This window comes from Podarcis bocagei, assembly GCF_964188305.1.
Source record: "Podarcis bocagei genome assembly, chromosome: 15".
Lineage (NCBI taxonomy): Eukaryota > Metazoa > Chordata > Lepidosauria > Squamata > Lacertidae > Podarcis > Podarcis bocagei.
In genome coordinates this window covers 13,499,600-13,524,397 of record NC_138141.1, presented here as the reverse complement: position 1 = coordinate 13,524,397, position 24,798 = coordinate 13,499,600, and the positions used below count along the sequence as shown (strand labels likewise).

The following is a 24,798-nucleotide window of genomic DNA, read 5'->3' as shown; positions in this document are numbered from 1 at the left end:
AGTATAGACCAAGTGTGGGGGATTTCTGGCCCTCCGGATTTTGCTGAACTACAACTCCCACAATCCCTAGCCAATGACCATGCTTCCTGGGGCTGATGGGAGCTGCAGTTCAGCAAGGTCCCCACACCTGCCCAAGACAGCCACGTTTAGCATTTTATCTCATGTTTACATTTCCCCCTCTGCAGCCGCCTGGGCAGATGCTTCACACTCACCTGAAGAGACAGGGCTCTACTACGCCATAAGAAAGGCAGCGTGGCGCAGTGGTTAAAGGTTAGAGGACATAGGAGATGGGGGTTCAAATCCCCCCTCAGCCATGGAGGTGGTTGGGTGACCTTGAGGCAGTCACTGCCTCTCAGCCTAATGTACCTCACAGGGTTGTTGTGTGAATAAAGTGAGGAGGAGGGGAGCCGTGTATGCCGCATTGAGCTCCTTGGAGGAAAGGCGGGATATAATCATAATCATAGCTTGTGGCATAATTGATTGCATCTATATCCCTTCTTCCATGATCAAACTCAAGGCACTGAACACACAGTTTCCACCTTCCAACATTTCTCTGATGAAAATAGGGACACCCTATTCTATTATTATTATTATTATTATTATTATTATTATTATTATTATTATTATTATTATTATTATTATTCTATTATTATTATTAATAATAATTTATTATTTATACCCGGGCCATCTGACTGTGTTGCCCAAGCCACTCTGGGCAGCTTCCAACATATGTAAAAAACATATTAAAACATTAAACATAAAAAACCTTCTCTGTACAAGGTTGCCTTCAGATGCCTTCTAAGGATTGTATAGCTACTTATCTCCTTGGCTTAGGGGTTTGCATAACTTCATCCCCTCCAACATTTCTCTGATGAAAATAGGGGCGTCCTAAGGAAAAGCGGGACATTCTGGAATCACATGAGATACTGGGACGGCTTCTGTAAATCCAGGACTGTCCCTAGAAAATAGGGACTATTGGAGGGTTTGAGTCTGCAGGCCAGCTCCCCTCTAAGAGCTTGCCAGATGCATATTTGCTTAGCTTCAGTAAGGTCACTGCATCATGTGTCTTCATGAGAGCCAGTGTGGTGTAGTGGTTAAGAGCGGTAGTCACATAATCTGGGGAACCGGGTTCGTGTCTCCGCTCCTCCACATGCAGCTGCTGGGTGACCTTGGGCCAGTCACACTTCTTTGAAGTCTCTCAGCCCCACTCACCTCACAGAGTGTTTGTTGTGGGGGAGGAAGGGAAAGGAGAATGTTAGCCGCTTTGAGACTCCTTAAAGGGAGTGAAAGGCGGGATATCAAATCCAAACTCTTCTTCTTCTTCTTCTTCATACAATACCCTGGGACCAATACAGCTATTCATATTTGAGGCACCGCCCTCCAGGTTCTTTTTCTGGTGTCTGATCAGGCACTGACAACCGACAATATAATTTGGGCACTTGCTAGAGACCTGTGGAATTGGCCATTCTATGTCGAGCTGGGTACTGTTTGTTCTTGATTGTGTTTCTATGGCACAAAGAGCTCTCTAATGCCAACTGGGCTGCCTGTCTCTTTAAGTATTTAAAGGGTGTTAGAAGCGAGGGGAGTTGCTGTAAAACAAGCTGGGGAAAGAGAGAGAGAGAGAAATTAAAAAGCAAGAGAAGAACTGGAGCTGCCTGAGTAGGTCTGATAGGCTCCCCAGCTGCGAGTAAGTGGGTTACGTAGGCAATAAGCTCTGCTCAACTTCAGCACCTACGGAAAGATCTGTTCTGGAGGCAGCAGGGAAAAAGCAAGTTCTCGTAAGTGGAGAAGGAAACAGATCTCTGCCTTCCCAGGGTGTATCTAGCTCCTGCTGGCTGGGGAACTCTTAATCAGATTGGCACCCACGATGGACTGCTGTAATGTACGTACACATCTGTAGATTATTATTATTATTATTTTATTTTGGAATGCGCAAAGAAAAAATCATGCTAGAATGTAATAAGCTGGTGGGGAAAGATTGAAGTTCAGGTTGTTTTGTTCGTTTTTATTGCTGAACTATTATGAATGGCAGCCTGTGATCAAGTGCGGAGTTGTCTCTGAATCTACTCTCATATTGATATGGCACAGGGGGAGGGGGAACACGCCCACCTTTTCTTTAGGGTCTTTTCTTTAGGGTCTGAAAGATCCCCGCTCTGAGATGGTTGTGGACGAGGCAACCAGCCATGGCACACCATTTACCTGAACCCTGTGACATTTTGGAATCCCACCCCCCTCTGATGGATGGGAAATTCTGCCAGCTGCCCTGAGCCTATTTAAAAACTTTAAATTAGATGTGCTGCATTGACTTTTTTTATTGCAACCTTTTAAATAAAAGGAGTCTGTCTTTTGGATCTTTTAAGTTGGTTGCTCTGCATGGCACAGCGATTTCTAGTTGCCAGAAATCTAAGCGTGGAAATAGCAATAACAGGACCAGCAGAACTGTTAGTTTCTGTGTGGGAGTTTGCTGCTTATTTCTGCTCCTGTACTGGGGAGAAAAAGAGGTGAGGGGAAATAATGGCTCTTTTATATATATAAAAGGGCTGAGAAAGAAGAACAAGCAGCAACCGCTGACTAAATTCACGGATGAGGGTTTTTCTTTTTTCCCCCACCCCTTTGAAAGAAACACACTAAAACAATGAACTTTGGACTGCTGGAAGTCTTAAATCGGATTTGCGCTTTTGGGTGGTGAAAGCATTTGAAGGCTGGCAGCACTGGGTAGAACATGCATATTTTGCAAGCTTTGTCCCCTGGGTTTCCTTCATTTTCCAACCTTTGGAGCAAGGGTAGCCAACACTGTTCCCTTCTAATGTTGGTTTTCTGGCTCCTATAAGCTCCAGCCAGCATGACCAGCGATGCAAGTTGTGGTGCAACACTCTGTTGGCTACCCTTGATTTTGAGACTAATCTACACACAGAAAAGTCCTGTTGGTATGTTCACACGTTCTGTTGGCAAAGGGGCTAAGGCGGCGATGGGGAACATGTGGCCAGTCATTGACTGTGTTGGCAAAGGGGGCCACAGATTCCCTTATCCCTAGTTTAAGGAACTATAAACAATACTGGAAACATGCCCACAATCATTTCCTGCTTATTAGGACTCCTTTGAGGAGTGCTGTGTTCAAATTTTCTGAGCGTGAGTTGGTAGTTGTGCCCCCTTTCCAGGATTCAGGTCCATTCCCAGGGGTTGGAGGTCTAAGATAACCAAGTGGTTGGGTGAATGCATCTTGAGGCTCCTAGTTACATCCAGACAAATGCCTGGGTATTGGAACTGTGAAGAACGTACGTCTGGCCACTTCACCAACTGTTGATAACATATTCTAGGGCAATCTTGTGTGAGCAAATATGTTTCTCTGTTATATCTTTAACTGGAAAGGACAAACATGCTCTTGGCTTTTAATTCACTGCATAATCAATGGATATGGCATTTGGAGAAGGGCGTTCAGCATTTTTTAACAGCGGAGAAGGTGGGTGATGCCAGTTTGAAGCTTGGGGGGCAGCCCTTGAACAAGGTATGTTCCTGTGGGCTTCATGCCTTCGTAGAATCATGGAGCTAAACAGGACCTCAAAGATCATCTAGGCCAGGAAATCTGCTGCTACGGCTTCTCTGATTGGTGGTAATCCATCACCTGCTTTAAAAAGTCCAAAGAAAAGATTTCTGATGCAATCTTATTTATTACGTTTATATACCACATTTTCTTCTCCTTCCAAGGAGCTCAAGGTGGGGTATATGGTTCTCCTCCCCCCCCCCATTTCATCCTCACAACAAGGCTGTGACTTAGGTTAGGCAAAGACACGGTGACTGGCCCAAGGCTGCCTAGTGGGGATTCGAACCCTGCTCTCCCAGGTCCTTAGTCCAACACTCTAACCATTATGCCACACTGGCTCCCAGGGGTGGGGAGCCATGGAGTTGATACTCTCTATCCAGCCTTTGGTAATTCCCCCAGGCCTACTTCCACCCTTGCTCTCACACTCCTTTGCCAGCCTTGCTTCACACCTTTTTCAGGTGTTTTTACCTGACTGGAATATGCTTCTGAACTCCGGCAATGCTTCTTGCTTGCCTAGATAGAGGCGAGAGGGGTGTGTGTGAAGAAACCAGCCTACTATGCAAAAAGGTGGTAAAACTCGCATTTGTTGCTCCACCTTCTTTCGCTTCTGGCCCCAGCACATACTTGTAGCCCCCGGAAGCTTGCAATGAATGGAATGTGGCCCTCAGGGTGGAAAAAGTTCTCAACCCCTGGGCTGCAGCTCATGCTATGAAATTCTCCCTGTTGTTTCATTGAAATCCCCTATGTTGTGAATGGAATGTGTTGGTTCAATCCTGCCTTCTGGATCAATGGAAAACCAATTTGCTCTATCATCACGACAGCCCTTCAAGTATCTGAAGGGGGCCACAACATCACCCACCTCTTAGCTGTCTCTAAAACACACACTCATTCCACCGTAATTCATCACACTTGGTCTCTAGGTCCCTTCACCATCACTGCCGCTCTTCTGCTATGGACACAATCCAGTCCTTACTACCACCCCCTCCCAGAGAGAGAAATGACAAAGTATATGGCTATCTACATTGGCTCCCAATATGTTTCCAAGCACATTTCAAAGTGTTGGTGCTGACCTTAAAGCCCTAAACAGCCTCAGCCCAGTACACCTGAAACAGCATCTCCACCCCCATCATTCAGCCCGGACACTGAGATCCAGCGTTGAGGGCCTTCTGGCGGTTCCCTCACTGCGAGAGGTGAGGTTACAGGGAACCAGGCAGGGGGCCTTCTTGGTAGTGGCATCTGCCCTGTGGAACGCCCTCCCATCAGATGTCAAGTAAATAAACAGGTATCTGACTTTAAGAAGACACATGAAGGCAGCCCTGTTTAGGGGAGTTTTTAATCTTTGATGTTTTATTGTGTTTTTAATATTCTGTTGAGAGCTGCCCAGAGTGGCTGGGGAAACCCAGCCAGATGTGTGGGGTATAAATAATAATAATAATAATAATAATAATAATAATAATAATAATAATAATAATAATAATATATCTCCACTTTTCTATGCTCCTCTTGCTGCTTGCTTGAAGAGGGATGGTGAGCAAGCAGCAACAGGAGAAGTAGCAGCAGGGGGACGGATTGGTAGTGGACCCCTAACTGAGGGGGGCATGGTAGATGCTCAACCACGCTGATTCCTGGTGCTGGTCCTGGGTGTGTGGCTTATGGTGAGAACCTTATTATTAGAATGGGAATGTTGCAAGCATGTTTCCATTGTCACCTGTGAGATGCTAAGGCAGGGATGGGGGACTTATGGTTGAGCTCTCATCAGCCCCAAAGCAGCATGGCCAGTAGTCAGGAATGATGGGAGCTGGAGTCCAACCACATCTAGAGGAGCACACATTCCCCCATCCCTGTGCTGGCAGCATATGCGGCTGCACATCCCACAACACTGGCAAGTATTTACATACCCCGCTCTATGTGGGGCTACCTTTGAAGGTGACCCGGAAACTACAATTAATCTAGAATGCAGCAGCTAGACTGGTGACTGGCGCCAAGACCATGTACCAGTAACACTGGTTCTGAAAGACCTACTTTGGCTCCCAGTACGTTTCCAAGCACAATTCAAAATGCTGGTGCTGACCTTTAAAGCCCTAAACAGCCTCGGCTCTGTATATCTGAAGGAGCATCTCCACCCCCATCGTTCAGCCCAGCCACTGAGGTCCAGCTCCGAGGGCCTTCTGGCGGTTCCCTCACTGCAAGAAGTGAGGTTACAGGGAACCAGGCAGGGGGCCTTCTTGGTAGTGGCATCTGCCCTGCGGAATGCCCTCCCATCAGATGTCAAGGAAATAAGCAGCTACCTGACTTTTAGAAGACATCTGAAGGCAGCCCTGTTTAGGGAAGTTTTTAATGTTTGATGTTTTATCGCATTTAGGGATGTGAAAAGCTATAGCAGCCTTCCCCCAAGCTGCTGTGGCTTTCAATTCCTGGTCGCTGGTCCTGTTGGCTGGGTCTGGTGGGAGTTGCCTTCCAACCATATCTGGAGGGCAACAGCTTGGAAAAGGCTTCTCCAAAGGTTATTGGACTTGCAAGGTAAAATGAGAGCTGAGTCCCCATCGACTGAAACCCATCAGCGTCAAGAAGAAGCCTGGATTTCTTCTAACAGCCTGACCCAGAAATTCTCCCATGTCTGCAGAGCTAGATGGGGGAAAGGACGCGATCTGCTCACTTAGAGCTTTTGTTGGAATTTTCCCGTGATCCTATTTGCCAAGCCAGGGGATGTCAGTGCCGGCGCGCCAGCAGCTCCCAAGGGACTCGGGTTGGTTTTCAGCAATTTCAATTAGGAGATGGCTGGCAGAGTCGTATTTCATTGCATTAAGTGGGATGGAAAGCAGGCGACCTGTCTGCAGAAAGCAGAACTTTGTGCCACCTTCTTTGCTTATTTATATTTATTGTCTGCCTGCATTCGCTGGCAGGGTGTGTGGGCTGCTGGGGTTCCTGGGCAGGGCTGTGTGCCTTATTTGTGGATCCAGTTACAGATAGGTAGCCGTGTTGGTCTGCCATAGTCAAAATAAAAAAATTCCTTCCAGTAGCACCTTAAAGACCAACTAAGTTAGTTCTTGGTATGAGCTTTCGTGTGCATGCACACTTCTTCAGATACACTGAAACAGAAGTAGCCAGATCCTTCTATATAGTGAGAAGGTGGGGAGGGGTATTACTCAGAAGGGTGGTGGGAATGGGAGATTGGCAGATAGCTGAGATGAGCCTGTTGACGACTCTTAACGACTGTAATAGGTCTTACAGGAAAAGGCAAGGGGTGAGAAGGTGAGAAATGGCTTACTCATGTATAATTATTTGTGGAGGCAGCCTTCCAATTTGGAGGGAGCACAGCTACTTTTCTTCAGCACGAATATATTACCAAAAGAAAAGGAGGGGGAGGGATTTTGGGATATGATTTACAACGAACTAAAAAAGAAGTTTAAATTAACCTTCGCCAAAAAGACCTGAAGCCTTTCTCTGAGGTATTATAGGCATAGATATACCCAAAGATTTGAGGATGTTATTTATGTATGCAACCACGGCTGCAAGACTGCTATCAGCCCAGTGCTGGAAAGGAGATAATATACTGACAAAAATGGAATGGCAGACAAAATTATTTGAATATGCTGAGATGGCAAGACTAATGGGGAAAGTTAGGAATCATGATGACCAAAAATTTATCACAAAATGGGACAAATACAGATAATCCTTAAAAGATCACTGTGAACATCTGGAATCTTTGGCAGGCCTTGAATGACTCCTGAAATGTGACATAACATATGGACGTACTGGATAAATATAAACTAGATATTACTCAATATGCAGTTAATATAGAATTGTAGAGGACCCACGTTTGGGTGGAGGGAAGTCTTAATACTTTTAAACAGAATATTATTTCATTTTCAACGTTTGAGTATTTTCTTCTTCTTCTGATGGAGAATGATAGTTGTGATGTATACAGTGGTACCTTGGGTTAAGTACTTAAATTGTTCCGAAGGTCTGTTCTTAACCTGAAACTGTTCTTAACCTGAAGCACCACTTTAGCTAATGGGGCCTCCCGCTGCTGCCGTGCCGCCGGAGCATGATTTCTGTTCTCATCCTGAAGCAAAGTTCTTAACCCGAGGTAATATTTCAGGGTTAGCGGAGTCTGTAACCTGAAGCGTATGTAACCCAAGGTACCACTGTACTTAAAAAATCAACAAATATTAAATGCAAAGAAAGAAAAAAAAAAAGGGGGAAGAAAGATGGATGGATGGTTAGGAGTTAAGTTCTAACAGAGCTTTTAAGAAGGACCCCAAAGCAGGACCATTTAACTCAGCTACTCTCCTCCCTTAAGCACACTGGCACAGATCTGAATGATGCATTGCACAATGTGCCACCAGCAGAGAACAGGTGTGAAAGGCTGGGATTGCTGGGACCCTGACAAGGCCCACATCTGAGCAAGTGGGGACATCTGATCATCCCCACACCTCACCCGCAGGCCCTCTGGCCCTGCTACCGCTCTGCCTTGCCTCTGCTGCCTACCACCCGCCTCCCTTCTCCAAGCATGGAAACCAGGAAGGCTAACATAGGGCTCTTCTGACATCTTTGATGGTGATGTCCACATGATGGGACTTCACTGAATGCCCATTGTTGGGGGATGGGCTGCAAGCAGGGGCGGAGGAAGGTGGGTGCAGGCTACCCCGGGTGCCACCACTGAAGGGGATGACAAAATGCTGGGCGGCACTCACTGTGAGGCCTGCAGTGTGCCCGAGCCACACGTCTCTCCTGGGAAAGACGCAGTGGCTTGGGCGCGTGCAGGCTCTGCGCTGCTCAAACAATCTGTCCGCTGCTCCCCCCCCCAACTGTAGGGTGGCAGAGTGGGAGGAGGCAGGCAGACTCTGGAGGCCCCGTAGTGCACCCCCACCCCTATGGGCAACTCACCCTGCCCCTGGGCACGCCGCCTCAGGCGCCCAAGTGGCTTCCTCCGCCGCTGGCTGCAAGGAGGGCAGCTCAGGACCTTTCTAGAGGCATCCGCTGAGTTGTGGTGGGCAAGCTGATGCCCAACTGTCTGGCCACCTGCCTGTCTGTCTTCTGTAGAGGATTGCCAACTGTCCAGGAAAAAACTGTTGTGTCCTGTTCCTTCAAGGGGTTTGCTCTGCATAAATCAGCTGCTATATATCATCAGCTTATTTCTGCACCTAGCTCAGTATTGTTTTTTCTGACTTAGCAGTGACTCTCTCCAGGGTTTGAGGTGAAGACAAAACCTTTCACGCCATCTGCCACTTGATCCTTTTAAACCGGAGATGTCAGGAATCGAATCCGAGCATGGCTTTGTCCCTGAGCTGCAGTCCTTTCCCTATACAGTGGTACCTCAGGTTAAGTGCTTAATTCGCTCTGGAGGTCCATTCTTAACCTGAAACTGTTCTTAACCTGAGGTACCACTTTAGCTAATGGGGCCTCCCGCTGCTGCCGCACGATTTCTGTTCTCATCCTGAAGCAAAGTTCTTAACCTGAGGTACTATTTCTGGGTTAGCGGAGTCTGTAACCTGAAGCGTATGTAACACGAGGTACCACTGTAGATGCCACCCATGCATTACAGCTCCTTCCTGATCCTACACAATGATGCCAGTTTTCAGAGTAGATGATCGCAAACAAACAAAATGCATCCAATTTCAGGCAGAGATTTGGAGAAAATGTTCCCAATGTACCAGTGGATACAGCTTCATTGTCTGGATTTCTTGTTGTCTTGGTTATTAAAGGTAAGGGAGCCATTCCAGAAAAAAAGGAAGCAATTTTTTTTAAAAAAATCCTGCACACGCATCACACATGTAAAGCACATTTTCTTTCCTCCTGGGAATTGTAGTTTGTTAAGGGTGCTGGGAACTGTAGCTCTGTGGGGGGCTAAACTACAGTTCCCAGGATTCTGTGCTGTTTCTACAGTGGAGTCAATGCAGTTGAAAGAAGCCATCAGGTGAGTCTCAACAAAAGGGCACATCAACGTGGAGGCATTTAGGGGGATCAGATGAGTTTTGTCTTTGAGTTCCGAACAGCAAGTGCTTCTGGCGGGTTGACCTTTCTGCACTGAGACGTGCCCCATGCAATGTAATAGCATTTCCTAGAAATATCATTGCTGGCATTCTCATCCCACTCCATCTGCCCTTATTTTCCTGTAACTCATCATTAGCTGTGACCAGGCACGGAGTCAGCCTCTGGCCTCCTTGGGCAGCTGCAAGGGGTCCCAATTCCCTAACAGGGTCCACTGTCACCAACACCTCTTGCCCAGGTCTGCAAGCCATATTTCTAATTTCCGGGAGTGACCTTGACATCATATCTCTCCAGGGCATTAGTGTCATGGAATTCTACTCAATATTGATCCAGAGTAGAACTCCAGCGTGTAGTTAGCAGAGTAAAAACTTAAACACATTGCAGAATTCCCAGAAAATAGACCAGAGACAATTAATATTTCATCCAGAGTTTTACTGCTACTGAAGGCAAATGAGCACAATGGTCACAAATCCAATACATTCAGGATTGGCACTGTCCATAAGAAATCCAGTTGCAGCAGACTTAACTTAAACTTGCAATAACTTATAATACGTCTAAACCTTAACACTAAGCATACTGTGTACAGAACAGCACACCAGAAGGAAAGCGGGAAAGAGTGAAACCCGGGCTCCTCCTGGCCTTACTATTATAGTCAGCATGACTTTGACAGAGGAGATACCAGAACTAGTTTAGACCAGCTGTACTCAGCTTCTCTAAATGAATAACCCAAACATCATGAACCTTCTGCTTGTTTCTTTCACACAGAGAAGCTTCCAGAACCCTCTTGAATTAATTAGAATAGGAAAGATCTCTACACATCAGAACAACACTAAGAAATGCAAACTGATAATTAGTTCCCATACACAGGAGGCTGCCTTATAACAAGTCAGACTATTGGGTACTTCTAGTTCAGTATTATCCACATGGACCGGCAGCAGCTTTCCTGGATTTCAGACAGGAAGTCTTTCCCAAATCAACCCAGAGATGCCAGGATTAAACCTGTGACCTTCTGCGTGCAAAGCAGATGCTATACCACACTGAGCCATTCCACAAAATGTGGGGAATTGTGACCGAGTGTTACAGACCCTCTAAGTGTCCCTATTTTCCAGGTACAGTCATGGATTTCCAGAAGCCATCCCGGTTTCTGATTTGATCCCAGAATGTCCCGCTTTTCCTTGGGACGTCCCTCTTTTCATCGGAGAAATGCTGGAGGGTATGGAGCCAAGGAGATAAGTCACTATACAACCTTTAGAAGACATCTGAAGGCAGCTCTGTATAGGGAAGTTTTTGCTAATGTTTAAGGTTTTATTATGTTTTTATATATGTTGGAAGCTGCCCAGAGTGGCTGGGGCAATCCAGTCACATGGACAGGGTATAAATAATTGTAATTACATTAATGATCATAATTATAATTATGGTGGAATAGGATGTCCCTATTTTCAGCTGAGAAGGGGTATGGTGTTATAGCCAGCTTTCCTTACTAAGTAAGACCATCACATTTCTGGGACAAGGGCCTTCAGAGAAATGAATGTCAGGGGCAACAAAATAATCCAATCTAGAAAGGTTTTCATGAAAGTATGACAGCAGAGGTGTATGCGAACACATAGCGTTTAAAACCATCTTTAAAAAGAATGCCCACAAACCTTCTGTACGAACAGAGGTCTAAATGCCATCTTTCCATGAATGAGTCTGGCTATGGGCATTCTTAGAAAAAGGTTTGAACCCACCTTGAACTGCCCTGACAGTTTCTGGGTGGGTAAGAAGTGTGCGGAAAATTGAGTGAGGTGGATGGTCTCACCAGGGTGGGGGGGGGGGAATACATCAATAAATTAATTTGAGCTGACTTCATCTAGGGACAATTTGAGAGGCCAACAAATGGGAGCTGTTGAAGAAGAATAGAATGGATGTGGAGAAGGATCTGTTGGGAAATTAACCAGGAGTAAATGAATTGAAGAGGAACTGATCTGGGTGGGGTGCAAATTAATTGTAGAATTTATCTGAAGATATGGATGGGAAATTAGTTGGTTTGTCTTCTCTCCTGTGACATTTAAATTCTAGATTTGCATCTGCACATATCAATTAGTCTGTGCAATGTTAATGCAAACGTCTGTCTCTGGGCTTGTGCGTTGAATCTTTTAAGAACCTAGCAATGCCCCAATTCTGCTTATCAGATTAGTCCAAGAGGGCCCATTCTGTATCAGTTAACTATCAAGTAACATTGCACTGTTGAAAAACAGAGACAAAGTCTTTAAATTATGTATCAAGGTTATTCTAGGGCAGGGATAGCCAATGCAGTGACTAGGGATTGGGCTGAAAATTGATTCAGTTTGAACCTAAAGGCATATTTCCTGATTTGCACTTCCTGAAACAAAGCGCAAACCAAAATGTAGTCATCCTTTGGGGTGGGGGGTTCTGGGAAATTAAAATGGTAATTAGACCAAACCCACCACCTTGAGCTGTTCTGAGTGCTGTCCCAGAAGTACTAGCTAACAGGGTAGGGGCAACACCAGTGGCCATTTTGCATAGGGCCCCCTCAAACCTGTTGCTGGTGCTGATCACCACATTTTGCCACAGTGAATGCCATAAGTTAATTACGTGCTCTATAGACAGTTACCGTATTGGCCCAAATATAAGCCACACTGGCAAATAAGCAGCACCTTTAAAATTCGGGGGTGGGGGGAGACAATACCCAAATATAAGCCGCTCCCTTAAAATTGGGTTACAGGCTGAAAGTCATTGCGGTTGGTAGAATTGTAACGCCGAGCCCATTTAAGCCTTTGATCTTGCAAGCCCGCAAAAGTTACCGTACAATCGCTAAAAGAGCAAATTGCTATTCAGTTGCTACGATTCCCCAGGCACTCACACCCGTAAATGGCAAATGTAGAAGAAAATCCTACGGATACTGGAGAGGACCCGCAGGTGGGTTCGTAGCACCGTCAACGCAAATAAAAAACCAATACTGCACTGTAGAATACGGGGAAAGCGATGAATGACATTAGAATTAATTCCACAACAGTCTCAAGCTTCCAAATCGGCAATAAAACATTTTTTAAATTCTGTTTTGCCGTATGTCTGTTTCAGCGGCGATATCATAAAAGCCAGTTTTTGTAAGGTCACGAATTTAAGCCGCATGTTAACTTTTCACGGTCGGAATTTGGAGGGGGAAAGTGTGGCTTATATTCAGGCCAATACGGTAACTTTTTCTCTCCTGTCGTGAATCATCTGCTAATCAATAGACCCCCTCCTGTCCCACTTGTCTTGTCTCACCGATGCAGAAAACAGCTGGACCGTACATCGTTTGCCTGGATAAAAGATAGCAGTTTTACGTGATGTCTATCCATCTCCTCTTCTGCACAGGCAGAGCAAAGTTGTCCGCCAATAATCGGACGAGGCTTTCCGAGCATCAAAAATGGAAGCCCACTCAGGGGTCGTAAATAGCAGGGGTGTTAAGAATGATGGTCACCCCGCCAAAAGGAGATGGGCTTATGTAATCATTCCCAGCGGTGTTATATTAATGCGCCAAACACAGGCTGGAGAAAAATGTGATACAACACAGCCAATGCTTACTATGTGGCGTGGTTCATTTTAAGTGCACCTCAAAATAGCTTCCAGAAAAATCAAGCCTTCAACAGTTTGATGCGTTTAAAATAAAACCAAAATAAAATAAATGACAGGTTTAAAACATGAGCAGGTTTTAAGGGTGGCGGATCATTTATGCTGCTACAGTGCCATCAAAGTAATTGGGCTTACAGTAGCGTATGATCGCATTTATAAGCATCCAATGCTGATTTGAAGTGTTGCATTTTGTATTGCATTCTTTGTTTCTGTGAGTCGTTGTCAGTTCTTGAAATGCCTTGAACAGTTCTTGAGATGCCTTGGGTGGATGACGAGAAAAAGTATCATGTTTATCTCTAAATGCTTGTATGCCATGTGTATCAAGGTAATAATAATAATAATAATAATAATAATAATAATAATAATAATAATAGTAAAATTAATGCCCCACCCATTTGGCTGGGTTTCCCCAGCCACTCTGGGAGGCCTCTAACAAAATATAAAAAATGTGATAAAACATATAACATTAAAAACTTCCCTAAACAGGGCTGCTTTCAGATGTCTTCTAAAAATCAGATAGTTGTTTATTTCCTTGACATCTGATGGGACGTTCCACAGGGCTGGCGTCAATACCGAGAAGGCCCTCAATCTGGTTCCCTGTAACTTCACTTCTTGAAGTGAGGGAACCACCAGAAGGCCCTCGGTGCTGGACCTCAGTGTCTGGGCTGAATGATGGGGATGGAGACGCTCCTTCATGTATACTGGGCTGAGGCTGTGTAGGGCTTGAAAGGTCAGCACTGACACTTTGAATTGTGCCCAGAAATGTACTGGGTGCCAATGTACGTCTTTCAAGACCGGTATTATGTGGTCTTGGCGGCCACTCCCAGTCACCAGGCTCGCTGCTGCATTCTGGTTCAGTTGTAGTTTCCAAGTCACCTTCAAAGGTAGCTCCACGTAGAGAATATTGCAGTAGTCCAAGCAGGAGATAACTAGAGCATGTACGACTCTGATGAGACAGTCTGCGGGCAGATAGGGTCTCAGCCTGGGTACCATATGGAGCTGGTAGACAGCTGCCCTGGACACAGAATTGACCTGCACCTCCATGGACAGCTGTGAGTCCAAAATGAACCCCAAGCTACACACCTTCTGGGGCACAGTTACCCCATTCTGGACCAGGGAGTCCTCCATACCCGTCTGCCCCCTGTCCCCCCAAAACAGTACTTCTGTCTTGTCAGGATTCATCCTCAATCAAGTTGTACATAGACTACAGTGGCTCTCCATGACTTTAGACATTCCCAGCCCTTCTTGGCGATGCTGGGATTGAACCTGGAACTTTCTATGTACAAAGCTTTTTCAAAAAGTAGGTCTCTAGTCCCTTTGATTTTGGTAATAAAAAGGAAAACAGTTGAGGAAGATTTCTAACCAGCTGCTTAGCAGCAATCAGTTAATGCTATATTAGTAATACACATCCAGCAAACTTCTACTCATAGCTGACCTGTTGAAATGAATGGATTCCACCATTTAATCAATTTAAATAAAAAAATCTGTTTTTCTTTTTCTTTTTTAAAAAAATAATCATTGATTTTTATCCACCCTGATTTAAGGCAGACTATGATGGATGAATTGTCCCCCTTCCTGGAGCTACTGGCTTCAGGCTCTGCAAAAGCTATCAAAATCTTTCCCAAAAGTAGGAGTGGTTTATGTGTTGGTGGGACCCGAAGCAGACAAGATGTCTCAAGACTGAGTGGAAGCAATGATAAATTGATAGGACATTGATTTGCTTAAAAATGACACATGTTAATTTATATGTACAGATGCAAATGTAGAACTGATTACATTTTGCTATAGTGGGAAGAGTCTGCTGCCCTGGTACTAACTGCAGGGAAGAGAGTTGTAGCTCACTGGCAGAGCACACGCCTTGCATGTAAAGGGTTCCAGGTTTGATCCCTGGTATCTCCAGGTAAGGCTTAAAAAAGACACCCTTCTGAAACCCCAGAGTCAGTGTCAAAAATATAAACCAGTCTGGCTCTGTATAAGTGACAAATTCGATTCAGTTCACATTTAAAGCTGGATCTATCTAGTTCACAGTTCCCAAAACAACATTCAAACCGAAGCGCAGCCGTCGTTTGAAATTTCCACTTCCCTGAATTTTGCAGCGCAGTTCTCCAGCCAACTTATGTGTAGAAAACTTCACATACTAAAGTGTGTGTAAAAATGCACGTAATAGTCAACATAACATTTTTAAATGTGCTATATTAAGGAAGATTGCTTTGTGACACTGTATATGCTAGGCAAAATTGCATAGAAAAATTCTCCGGTGCGTTTTCGTGACAACTTTGCAAAATAAAAATGAGCAGAATGATGTAGAAATGTGGGGGGAAATAAGCTACCGTGTGAAACCCAAATTAGCATGTTTAGCCATTTTTTTATAAGGCAGCTTCCCAAATTCCTGCGTTCCTAACGTGTCTTGGTAGATAGAGGGATTGGCTCTAAGGATTTAAAGATGGGACTGGGATGATCACAGTCTCTTGCGACACTTGCAGAACTAGAAATTAAGTGGCTTAGGGGAGCACCTTGTACACTACATTTATATGATGCCCTATTTATTATGTTGCTACTGTAGCATTCAGCGAAACCCTAAGAGATGCCATTCAGCTCTGTGTAATTCAGCAGTCTGTTATTAGCCTAGGAAATGAAGACTCTGGAGGTGTCTATGATTCAACACTGTTTGCATGTTGCAATGGAAAGCATTTTGAGGAAGTCATCTATTCCCCTGCTGTGTGTCGACCCCAAGAAATAGATTCCTTAGAGTAGGAGATTCAATAGATACAAAAGGAAACACATCTTCACACAACACATAGATAAATGATGAATTTTGCTACTGTAAGATATGGTGATGGCCTCCAACTTAGCTTTAAAAGTGGGGGTGAGACAAATTGATTGAGGATAAGCCTACCAATGACTACTTGTCATGATGGTTGTTTATTGCCTTCAGGACCAGAGGGGTCTTGCTTCTGATTCTGAATATTGCTGGGGAAAAGCAATAGGGGAGGTCTAATGTTGTCATCAAGGGACACGGGTGGCGCTGTGAGTTAAACCACAGAGCCTAGGACTTGCCGATCAGAACGTCGGCAGTTCGAATCCCTGCGACGGGGTGAGCTCCCGTTGCTCAGTCCCAGCTCCTGCCAACCTAGCAGTTTGAAAGCACGTCAAAGTGCAAGTAGATAAATAGGTACCGCTCCAGCGGGAAGGTAAACGGTGTTTCCGTGTGCTGCTCTGGTTTGCCAGAAGCGGCTTGGTCATGCTGTACGCTGGCTCCCTTGGCCAATAAAGCTAGATGAGCGCCGCAACCCCAGAGTCGGCCACGACTAGACCTAATGGTCAGGGGTCCCTTAATGTTGTCATCTTCTGTTTCTGGGCTTCCCAGAAGTGGGTGACCACTGTGGGAGCCTCCATAGCAGCAGCAGGAGCCACCCAGTGAGGACTTCCTAGACTTGGTGGCACTAACATTTAGCTGCTTTAACAGCCAGGAGATTCAGCTACAAAATGGCATTTGTTGGAACATTGAGTACAAGGCAGGGGGGACAGGACTTATGTACACCTTGTACTGCTGTAACAACATTTGTATCTGAAGAAGTGTGTATGCACATGAAAGCTTATACCAAGAACAAACGTAGTTGGTCTCTAAGGAGCTACTGGACAATTTTTTAATTTTTAAAATATATTTCGACATTTGCATCACTGTCTGTTTAATTGTGTTTTAAATATATTGTAAGACACCTCTAGAACTTCAGTTCGTATGTGGGGTATAAATATTCATTAATACATTAATGAAATATAGAAAACATTATGGACTAGTTGTAGTTTTGATCTATTTTTAATCCATTAAAAAATAAACAAAAAGGGAGAAAATTGTCTGGGCCATATGATGTCAGGGTGTGACTTGCCCATGCTTGTGGGTCCTGTTTACCTATATAGTTTGGGGTCAGAGACGTAAAACCACTTTGGCACAGAGGTTAAAACGTCATGCTAGATCTCAGACTCAAATCCTCGCTCACCATTTCCCAGTTAGCTTACCTCACAATGCTGTTGCAAGGATAACGTTAGGGGGAAGGTTGAAAGAAGAAGTTTGGACACAATCTCTTTAAAAAGAGGTTTGGACACTAAAGCTGTTAAAAAAAAAAGTTCTGTGCTTCCTTCTGGTGTCTGGATAAATGAAGGTCCAGAAGTTGTAAGGTCTAATTATACAGGCTTCTATTCAATTGATCCCCTGCCAGAATCCTGGCAATAATACTGATAAAACAACCATAGTGATTCAATTGTGGGCAGGAAAAAAGCCTACAATTGTGTTACTGTGTGTAAGAATGGCAGAAATCTAATCTTTTAGAACAGGAAACATTTTTCCTATGCAGCTAGGCAACACTCTGTGCATAGAATACATTCCTCCGCCACTCAGCCAAAAAGGAAGCTTCGGATCAATTAAATCTTTAGGACAGATTGAAGCCAGCAAGACGCTTTTCTTTAAAAGGCATAGTTCTATTTTAGCACCGTGAGAGCTCTAGGAACAGCACTGGAGGTGTGTTGGTGGGGGGGGGGGAGAGTGCCATTTCATAGACAATGCTCAGGTGTGTGCCATATATATTCAGCAATGAATATCACATGCGTGCGAGTTAGCATGGCTGGCTGTCAGCAACTCAACTCTGGCAGGTAACCAATTATCCCATTATGGTGTTTTAGCTTCTTTGGCAGAATTGCTTCTGTACCCTCTCTCCCAGATGAGGTGTAATGTGAGTCAGAATTTGGGGCGATGAGGCTTTCTAGATGACTACAAAAAGAAAGGAGGGGGGAGAAGGAGGCTAGGTTTTTTTAAATTTCTTAAACACTTTTCTTGTGCAACTCCTCCGATCCAGTGGCAGTAGGGCTAGTGTTATATAATCTGATTCCTTGGGAATGGATACAAGGGGAGGCTGGGCTAGGCTGTTCCATATGTCCCACTGTTTCACAGGTGAAAACAGGGAAACAGTTATAAATACAACACATCACAGCACCCAATGCTTATATTGTGGATCGCTGCTCAAGGCTTATGTTCACACATACACCATTACACATTGCTAAAGCTTCCCCCTTCCTTGTTCTACTTGGTCCTGGCTGTTAGTGGTTACTAGCCATGAGGTAAAAGGTAAAAGGGCATGTGGGTCTAAACCACTGAGCCTCTTGGGCTTGCCGATCAGAAGGTTGGTGGTTCGAATCCCCGCCATGGGGTGAGCTCCCATTGCTCTGTCCCAGCTCCTGCCAACTTAGCAGTTCAAAAGCATACCAGTGCAAGTAGATGAATAGGTACCACTGTGAGGGGAAGGTAAATGCCGTTTCCATGTGCTCTGCTTTCCGTCATGGTGTTCTGTTGCACCAGAAGCGGTTTAGTCACACTGGCCACATGACCCAGAAAGCTGCTTGTGGGCAAATGCCGGCTCCCTCGACCTGAAAGCAAAATGAGCACCGCAACCCCAGAGTTGCCTTTGACAGGACTGAACCATCCAGGGGTCCTTTACCTTTAGCTTTACTAGCCATGATGTTTATTTTCTTCCGTAGGCAGTATCATACCCTCCAACATTTCTCCAATGCAAATAGGGACGACCTACTTTTCTCCTCCTCCTCCTCCTCCTCCTCCTCTTCTTCTTTTTCTGCCACTCTGGGTGGCTTCCAACATATATAAAAAACATAATTGTTATGACACAGTGCCGAATTTCAACCAACGCGTGCGCAGATGCACAGACGCAGGTTGTGAACACTGCGGATTGCGAACGTGCATCCCGCACGGATCACGTTCGCAACCCGAGCATCCACTGTATAAAAGACTACAAGAAGCTGAAAGAATCTAAAAGAAGGGTTAGGAGCATTAAACAGATGTGCAAGAGCATAAAAGGTTAGTATATAAAAAACTGTAGCTATCAATTTAGAGAGCACTCTGATATGAGTGTTCATTAAATCTAGTTTGTGGCACAGGTCATCACACGATGAATTTTGAACGCGGCTGTGCAGAATCTGGCAACATTGTAGGTTGTAGCGGGGTTGGTATATGAAAGCAGCAGGGAGGTATAGAATTGTCTGGTGCGCCCTCGGTACTTATGGAGTAGTGGGGAGGTGAGGCTAATACAAATGTCTCTATAGTATAGGCACTGGAGAAGCACATGCTCTGTTGTTTCTATTTGTCCAGAGTCACAGGGGCTTGTCTCTCCGAATAAGCCATTGACCTTCAATGACAGCCGAGGGGAGGGCTTGACATCGTGCCAGGGTAAAGGCCCTCCGATGCTTAGGGACTTCAAGATTAGTTAGATATGCCATGGGAGAGGCAGAGTACCTGGCAGATTCACTGGTAATAAAAGTTAGGGTGCTGGCCAGATCCAATTGGTGCTCTGTGTCAGCTACACGTTGTTTAATGAGGGCTTTGGCCTGATCGTATCCCATGCTGAGTAGAAGACCTGGAGAGAATTTAAATTATATCTCACCTTAATGAGGAAGACTGTGGCCAGGGGACCTGCCGTCTGGCCTGAACAATCCAGGTGTGGAAGAGCAGCTCAAAGTCTGCACCCTGCTCTCCCTTTTCATGATATCTTGATCTTTAAACTAGACTTGAGCCACAGAACCATTCAAATAAGGAATGCCTTCTCACAGAGAACTGTTCTCCTTGGTGACATGTCCTGGGATGAAGTCCTGTATGCTAGAATAACACAATGTCTTATGAGATATGAACCATTCATAGGAACACAGTAAGCTGCTTCCTTTCCTTTCCTTTCCTGCTTTTCACCTCAATCTTGGCTGCCTCTTTTGTTTTGAAGGGAAAGAAAAAATACAATCTCACACTTGTCTGACAAAATCACAACAAAGCCTAGTCATTTCCAACAAACCTATAGCTATTTACAGTCTGAAGTTATGGTGGGTTGAAGTCAGCACCAAGCTGTAATTAAAGTTATCACAAACAGCCCTTGACGAGAACTTCAGGGATAAATGAACATTAGTTCATTCCTGGGTTGGTTGCTTTGTTTGTTTTGCTTTGAATAATATGACAAGAAACAGCCGTGGTCCAGAATGACATCAAAGCCATATCTTGGAAAGCTGTCAGTTCAGGCTGGTTCCTGAGACCAAGAAGCAGGTTTTTGTCTATGTTTGGATACAATTGAATGACATTTTGAATCAAGATGGTGGTCTGAACTATTATTTTTAATTTTTAATTGTCTCCTCCCCCATAATTTTATCATTTAAAATAACTATTTCAAACATTAAAGTACAAGGTTCTTTGAACCTTCAAACCTCCTTTCCTCCCTCCATGGTTTCCATGTTTAAGATTAAATTTGCTGCATCTTTTACCATTATCCACCTGTTAAATAACCATGATAATCATAAATAATTGCACATTACAAGTGTCCTTACATCCCTGCCAAAGATTTTAACTGTTTACAGTCGTCTTTTAAATAAATTACAAATTTACTCCAGTCTTTAGAAAATACTTGATCTTCCTGGTTTCAGATCTTCCCCGTCAGTTTAGCCATCTCCGCATATTCCGTCAGTTTCATCTGCCATTCTTCTTTTGTTGGTACTTCTCCTTCGTCCCTGACAAGAATGTACCTGATGGCGTGAGGACCTCCTGTGTTTATTTTGCTTCCTTCCCTCTCTCGCAGGAAGGGGCTTGCACCAAGCTGGATGAAGACATCATGGATATTCCCTTGGATGACCCCAGTGCCAATGCGGCTGCCGCCAAGATCCAGGCCAGTTTCCGTGGCCATATGACTAGGAAGAAGATCAAAGGGGGAGAGCGCAAAAGCAAGGACCCCGAGTGCACGAGCAGCACTCGTGCAGGGGACCTACGCAATGGAGATTAAGTGGTAAGGATCCGAATGCCCCAGCCCAGCTTACTTGTTTGTTTTATTGAGAGCCATTCTTTTGCACATACCTAGGTGGCGCTGTGGGTTAAACCACAGAGCCTAGGACTTGCTGATCAGAAGGTCGGCGGTTCGAATCCCCGCGACGTGGTGAGCTCCTGTTGCTCGGTCCCTGCTCCTGCCAACCTAGCAGTTCAAAAGCACATCAAAATGCAAGTAGATAAATAGGTACCGCTCCGGTGGGAAGGTAAACGGCGTTTCCGTGCGCTGCTCTGGTTTGCCAGAAGCAGCTTAGTCATGCTGGCCACATGACCCGGAAGCTGTACGCCAGCTCCCTCTGCCAATAACGCGAGATGAGCACCGCAACCCCAGAGTTGGTCACGACTGGACCTAATGGTCAGGGGTCCCTTTACCTTTTAGTTTAATTTACCTTCCTACTAAGAGTCTTGTGGTACCTGAAAGATGAAACAATTTATTGTGGCATAAGCTGCTGTGGTCTAGAGCAAGAATGAGGGACCTGTGGGCCTCCAGATGTGGTTAGATAAGAGTTATTATCATCCCTGGACATTGGCTACGCTGGCTGGTGCTGATGCTGATGGGAGTTGTAGTCCAACAACACTTGGAAGGCCACAGGTTCCCCATCCCTGCAGTAATCTCTGCCCTTATTCTCTTAACAAAGGATCAGGGAGCCTGTGACCTTCCAGATATCAAGGAATCCCAGCTCCCATTATCCTTGACCATTGTCTATGACCAAGCCATCATGGTCAAGGGTAGGAACTGAAGTGTAGGTGGGTTCCCACAAGGCAAGACACAGTGATAACAGCAAGAACTTTTATTGAACTACATAACTGGGAAACAGAGAACAAGCAACTGCTTATATACATTTCTGAAGGCCTGGGCCACTCCCAACATGATTGGCTGTCTAAATTTCCAAACTGCGAATCATGACTCAGAGTTCAAGGGCCAATGACAGAGGCCCAAATCCTGAAATGTTCTGTGATTAGACAACATGTATCAAATCAGAACACAGGAGATCAGAATCCTAAGTCCAGACTCAAGCTCAGGCAAACACAGACCACTGAATACATAACAGGAATGACGGGAGTTGGGGTCTAGCAACGTGTAAAGGGCCACAGTTTCCACAACTCTGATTTAAATGGAAGACTCAGTGAGTTTCCTGCTGTGTGTAACTGTGGCATTGTCTGTCCAAAAATTCATGATATGTTACGTCCTTCTACTAACTCCCCAGGGTGTCAAAGATGCCAAATTCCAAGGGGATTGAACAAAAGCTTCCTATTATTTCAGAGGCAATTTTAAAAAGTGCACATCCTATACATTTCCCATTGATTTCAGCGAAAGATTCAGACAGTCTTCCAGGGGTCTCGTATCATCTTGGGTGCTTTTCATTCCAATGACATGAAATTTGCAGTTATTCTATTATTCCCTCTGGGCATCAGACCTGCCAATTTTCAGATGGATTGGACAAAGGTTTCCCATTTAATAGGCAATTAAACAAGGAGCAACAGACTCAGCCTAACTGCAGTCGAAACTCAATAAAACTTACCTCCAATCTGTCACTTTCATGGCTCTCTCTCCCTTTTTCCCCGAGACATTTTGGTGACAGATAAATAATGCAAACAATTCAGCCTTCCCCATCCTGGAGCCCTTCAGATGTTATGGACGACCACTCCCAGCAGCCCCAGCGGCATGGCAGTGCTGACTGGGGCTGATGGGTTTTGTAGTCTAAAACATCTGGAGGGCTCCAATACAAGCTCATTCCAAGTGCATGCAAAAAGAAAACAAATAGAATTTCATTTCCGGGCACGTTCGTTCCCATTTTTCATTTGTTTTGAACATTCATTTTTGCAACGCATTTGAAGGCCAAAACAAACAGGCTTTGAAAAGCCTTGTTGCAATCACTGCGTTGTAACCAATAATATCATTGTATCATTTTAATGGCCAAGATAACCATTCATTATTCTGCGCAGCAATTTTGCAGTAATTATGATGAATACGCCCACTATGCCCGCCCTGTAGAGAATGAAAACTCATGCTTTCTATTACTGTTTATGGTCTCCAGAACTGATCGCTGCCCTTTCCTCATTTTCCCACTTAAGCACATACAATGGTACCTTGGTTCTCAAACTTAATCCATTCCAGAAGTCCGTTCCAAGATCAAAGCGTTCCAAAACCAAGGCACGCTTTCCCACAAAAAGTAATGCAAAATGGATTAATCAATTCCAGACTTTTAAAAACAACCCCTAAACAGCAATTTAACATGAATTTTGCTATCTGATCCATAAAATGAAAGCAATAATCAATGTCCTGTACTATAAAATAAATAAGACAGTATTGTAGATGATAAAAATTTAAATTATTATTATTTTCTTACCTGCACTGATGATAGTCATCAGGTTGTAGGGCTTTTATCCATTTACACAGTCACACAATCAATCTATCAGTAGCTGAACTGTGTTCCACACAGTCACAAAAACAAATTAACCGAAAAAGTCTCAAAAACAAAAACGCAAAATAAATATCAAAAACAAAAATGCCAAATGTAATCCGTTCCAGAAGTCTGTTTGACTTCCAAAATGTTCGAAAACCAAGGCACAGCTTCTGATTGGTGCAGGTGCCCCAGAAACAATAGCCGACAGCTGCATCAGTCGTTTGGCTTCCAAAAAGTGTTTGAAAAATTGAACACTTACTTCCAGGTTTTTGGCATTTGGGAACCAAGGCATTTGAGAACCAAGGTACTACTGTATTGTTGAAACTGAAGGCAAAGGTGGTTTGATGCTTGTTCATAGAAACATGTCAACTTTCACTAAAGCTATGGGCTTAGTCTGTTATTTAGTGTTGTACCTACTGAAGATTTTCGGACACAACACTAAATTATGGTGTAGCATCATGTAAACAAGCCTCACATTGCTCAGACACAAAGTGCCTCAGATCCATTGGTGCCAAATGAATGGTTCACTGCCACCAACCATGGCAGAAGTGCATGATGCTCTCTGCCTGGCAACTAAGATGAAGAAGCCAAACCTATTCAGCCTGTGTACACAACATACATTCAAAGCACATTCTCCCTCCCACAAAGAATCCCGGAAACTGTAGTTTATCCCCCACAGAGCTACAATTCCCAGCACCCTTAACAACCTACATGGATTCTTTGGGCAGAAGTCAAGTGTGTTACATATGCTCCAAGTGTGCAGTGGGTCTGCAACCTTGGAAGAAGACACATTATGCAAGGTGGCCAGAGATGTGTGGCAGAATCCAGTGCAGCAGCACAGCACGTTCAGCCGGTGCATTCTGCAGAATTTGTTGCTGCAAGACACGGGTATGGCCACTGGCTCAGATGACTTTAAAAGAGCACCAGGTAAATTTGTGGCATGGAGGTCCTATGGGCAATGATAGCTAAATTTCATCTTTTATGCTCAGTGGAGCTCTAAATACCGTTATGCTGAGGTTGGGGGGCAGGGAGCAATGGAGACACTTCATAACCTGCTTGTTGGCTTCCTGGAAACATCTGCTTGCCCTTTGTTGGGAAGAGGATGTGGGTTTAGATGGACCCTCCGCTCTTTTTCTGTGTGCTCTGTATCCATGGGGCCTCTTCTAAAGGACTCACCCTGTATAAAGCAGATCCTCTCTCCAAAATAATGTCTGGAAATCCTGTATTTATTTATTTTTTAAAAAGAATGTTGAGATCATACTGACCCTTTCTCATTCCCCATGGTAGTCAGCAGCTTTGTAGTGTGTTCACCACAAAAGCAATCTCCCCTGGTCTATTGTTGCTTTCAGATTTAGCTCCCTACAGTTTGGTGAACTTTCAAT

The 24,798-nt window shown here is 44.6% G+C and overlaps 1 protein-coding gene across 1 annotated transcript in view; it reads left to right on the top strand.

Moving 5' to 3' along the window:
* The first annotated feature begins 1,469 nt into the window (after positions 1-1,469).
* Positions 1,470-24,798, top strand: part of NRGN (neurogranin) — a 49,062-nt gene continuing 25,733 nt past the window's right edge. The window contains exons 1-2 of the mRNA XM_081171903.1: positions 1,470-1,882; positions 20,767-20,970. Of these exons, the coding sequence (XP_081028029.1) occupies positions 1,868-1,882; positions 20,767-20,967 (216 nt within the window). The 5' untranslated portion in view covers positions 1,470-1,867 and the 3' untranslated portion in view covers positions 20,968-20,970. The remainder of the gene's footprint in view (positions 1,883-20,766; positions 20,971-24,798) is intronic.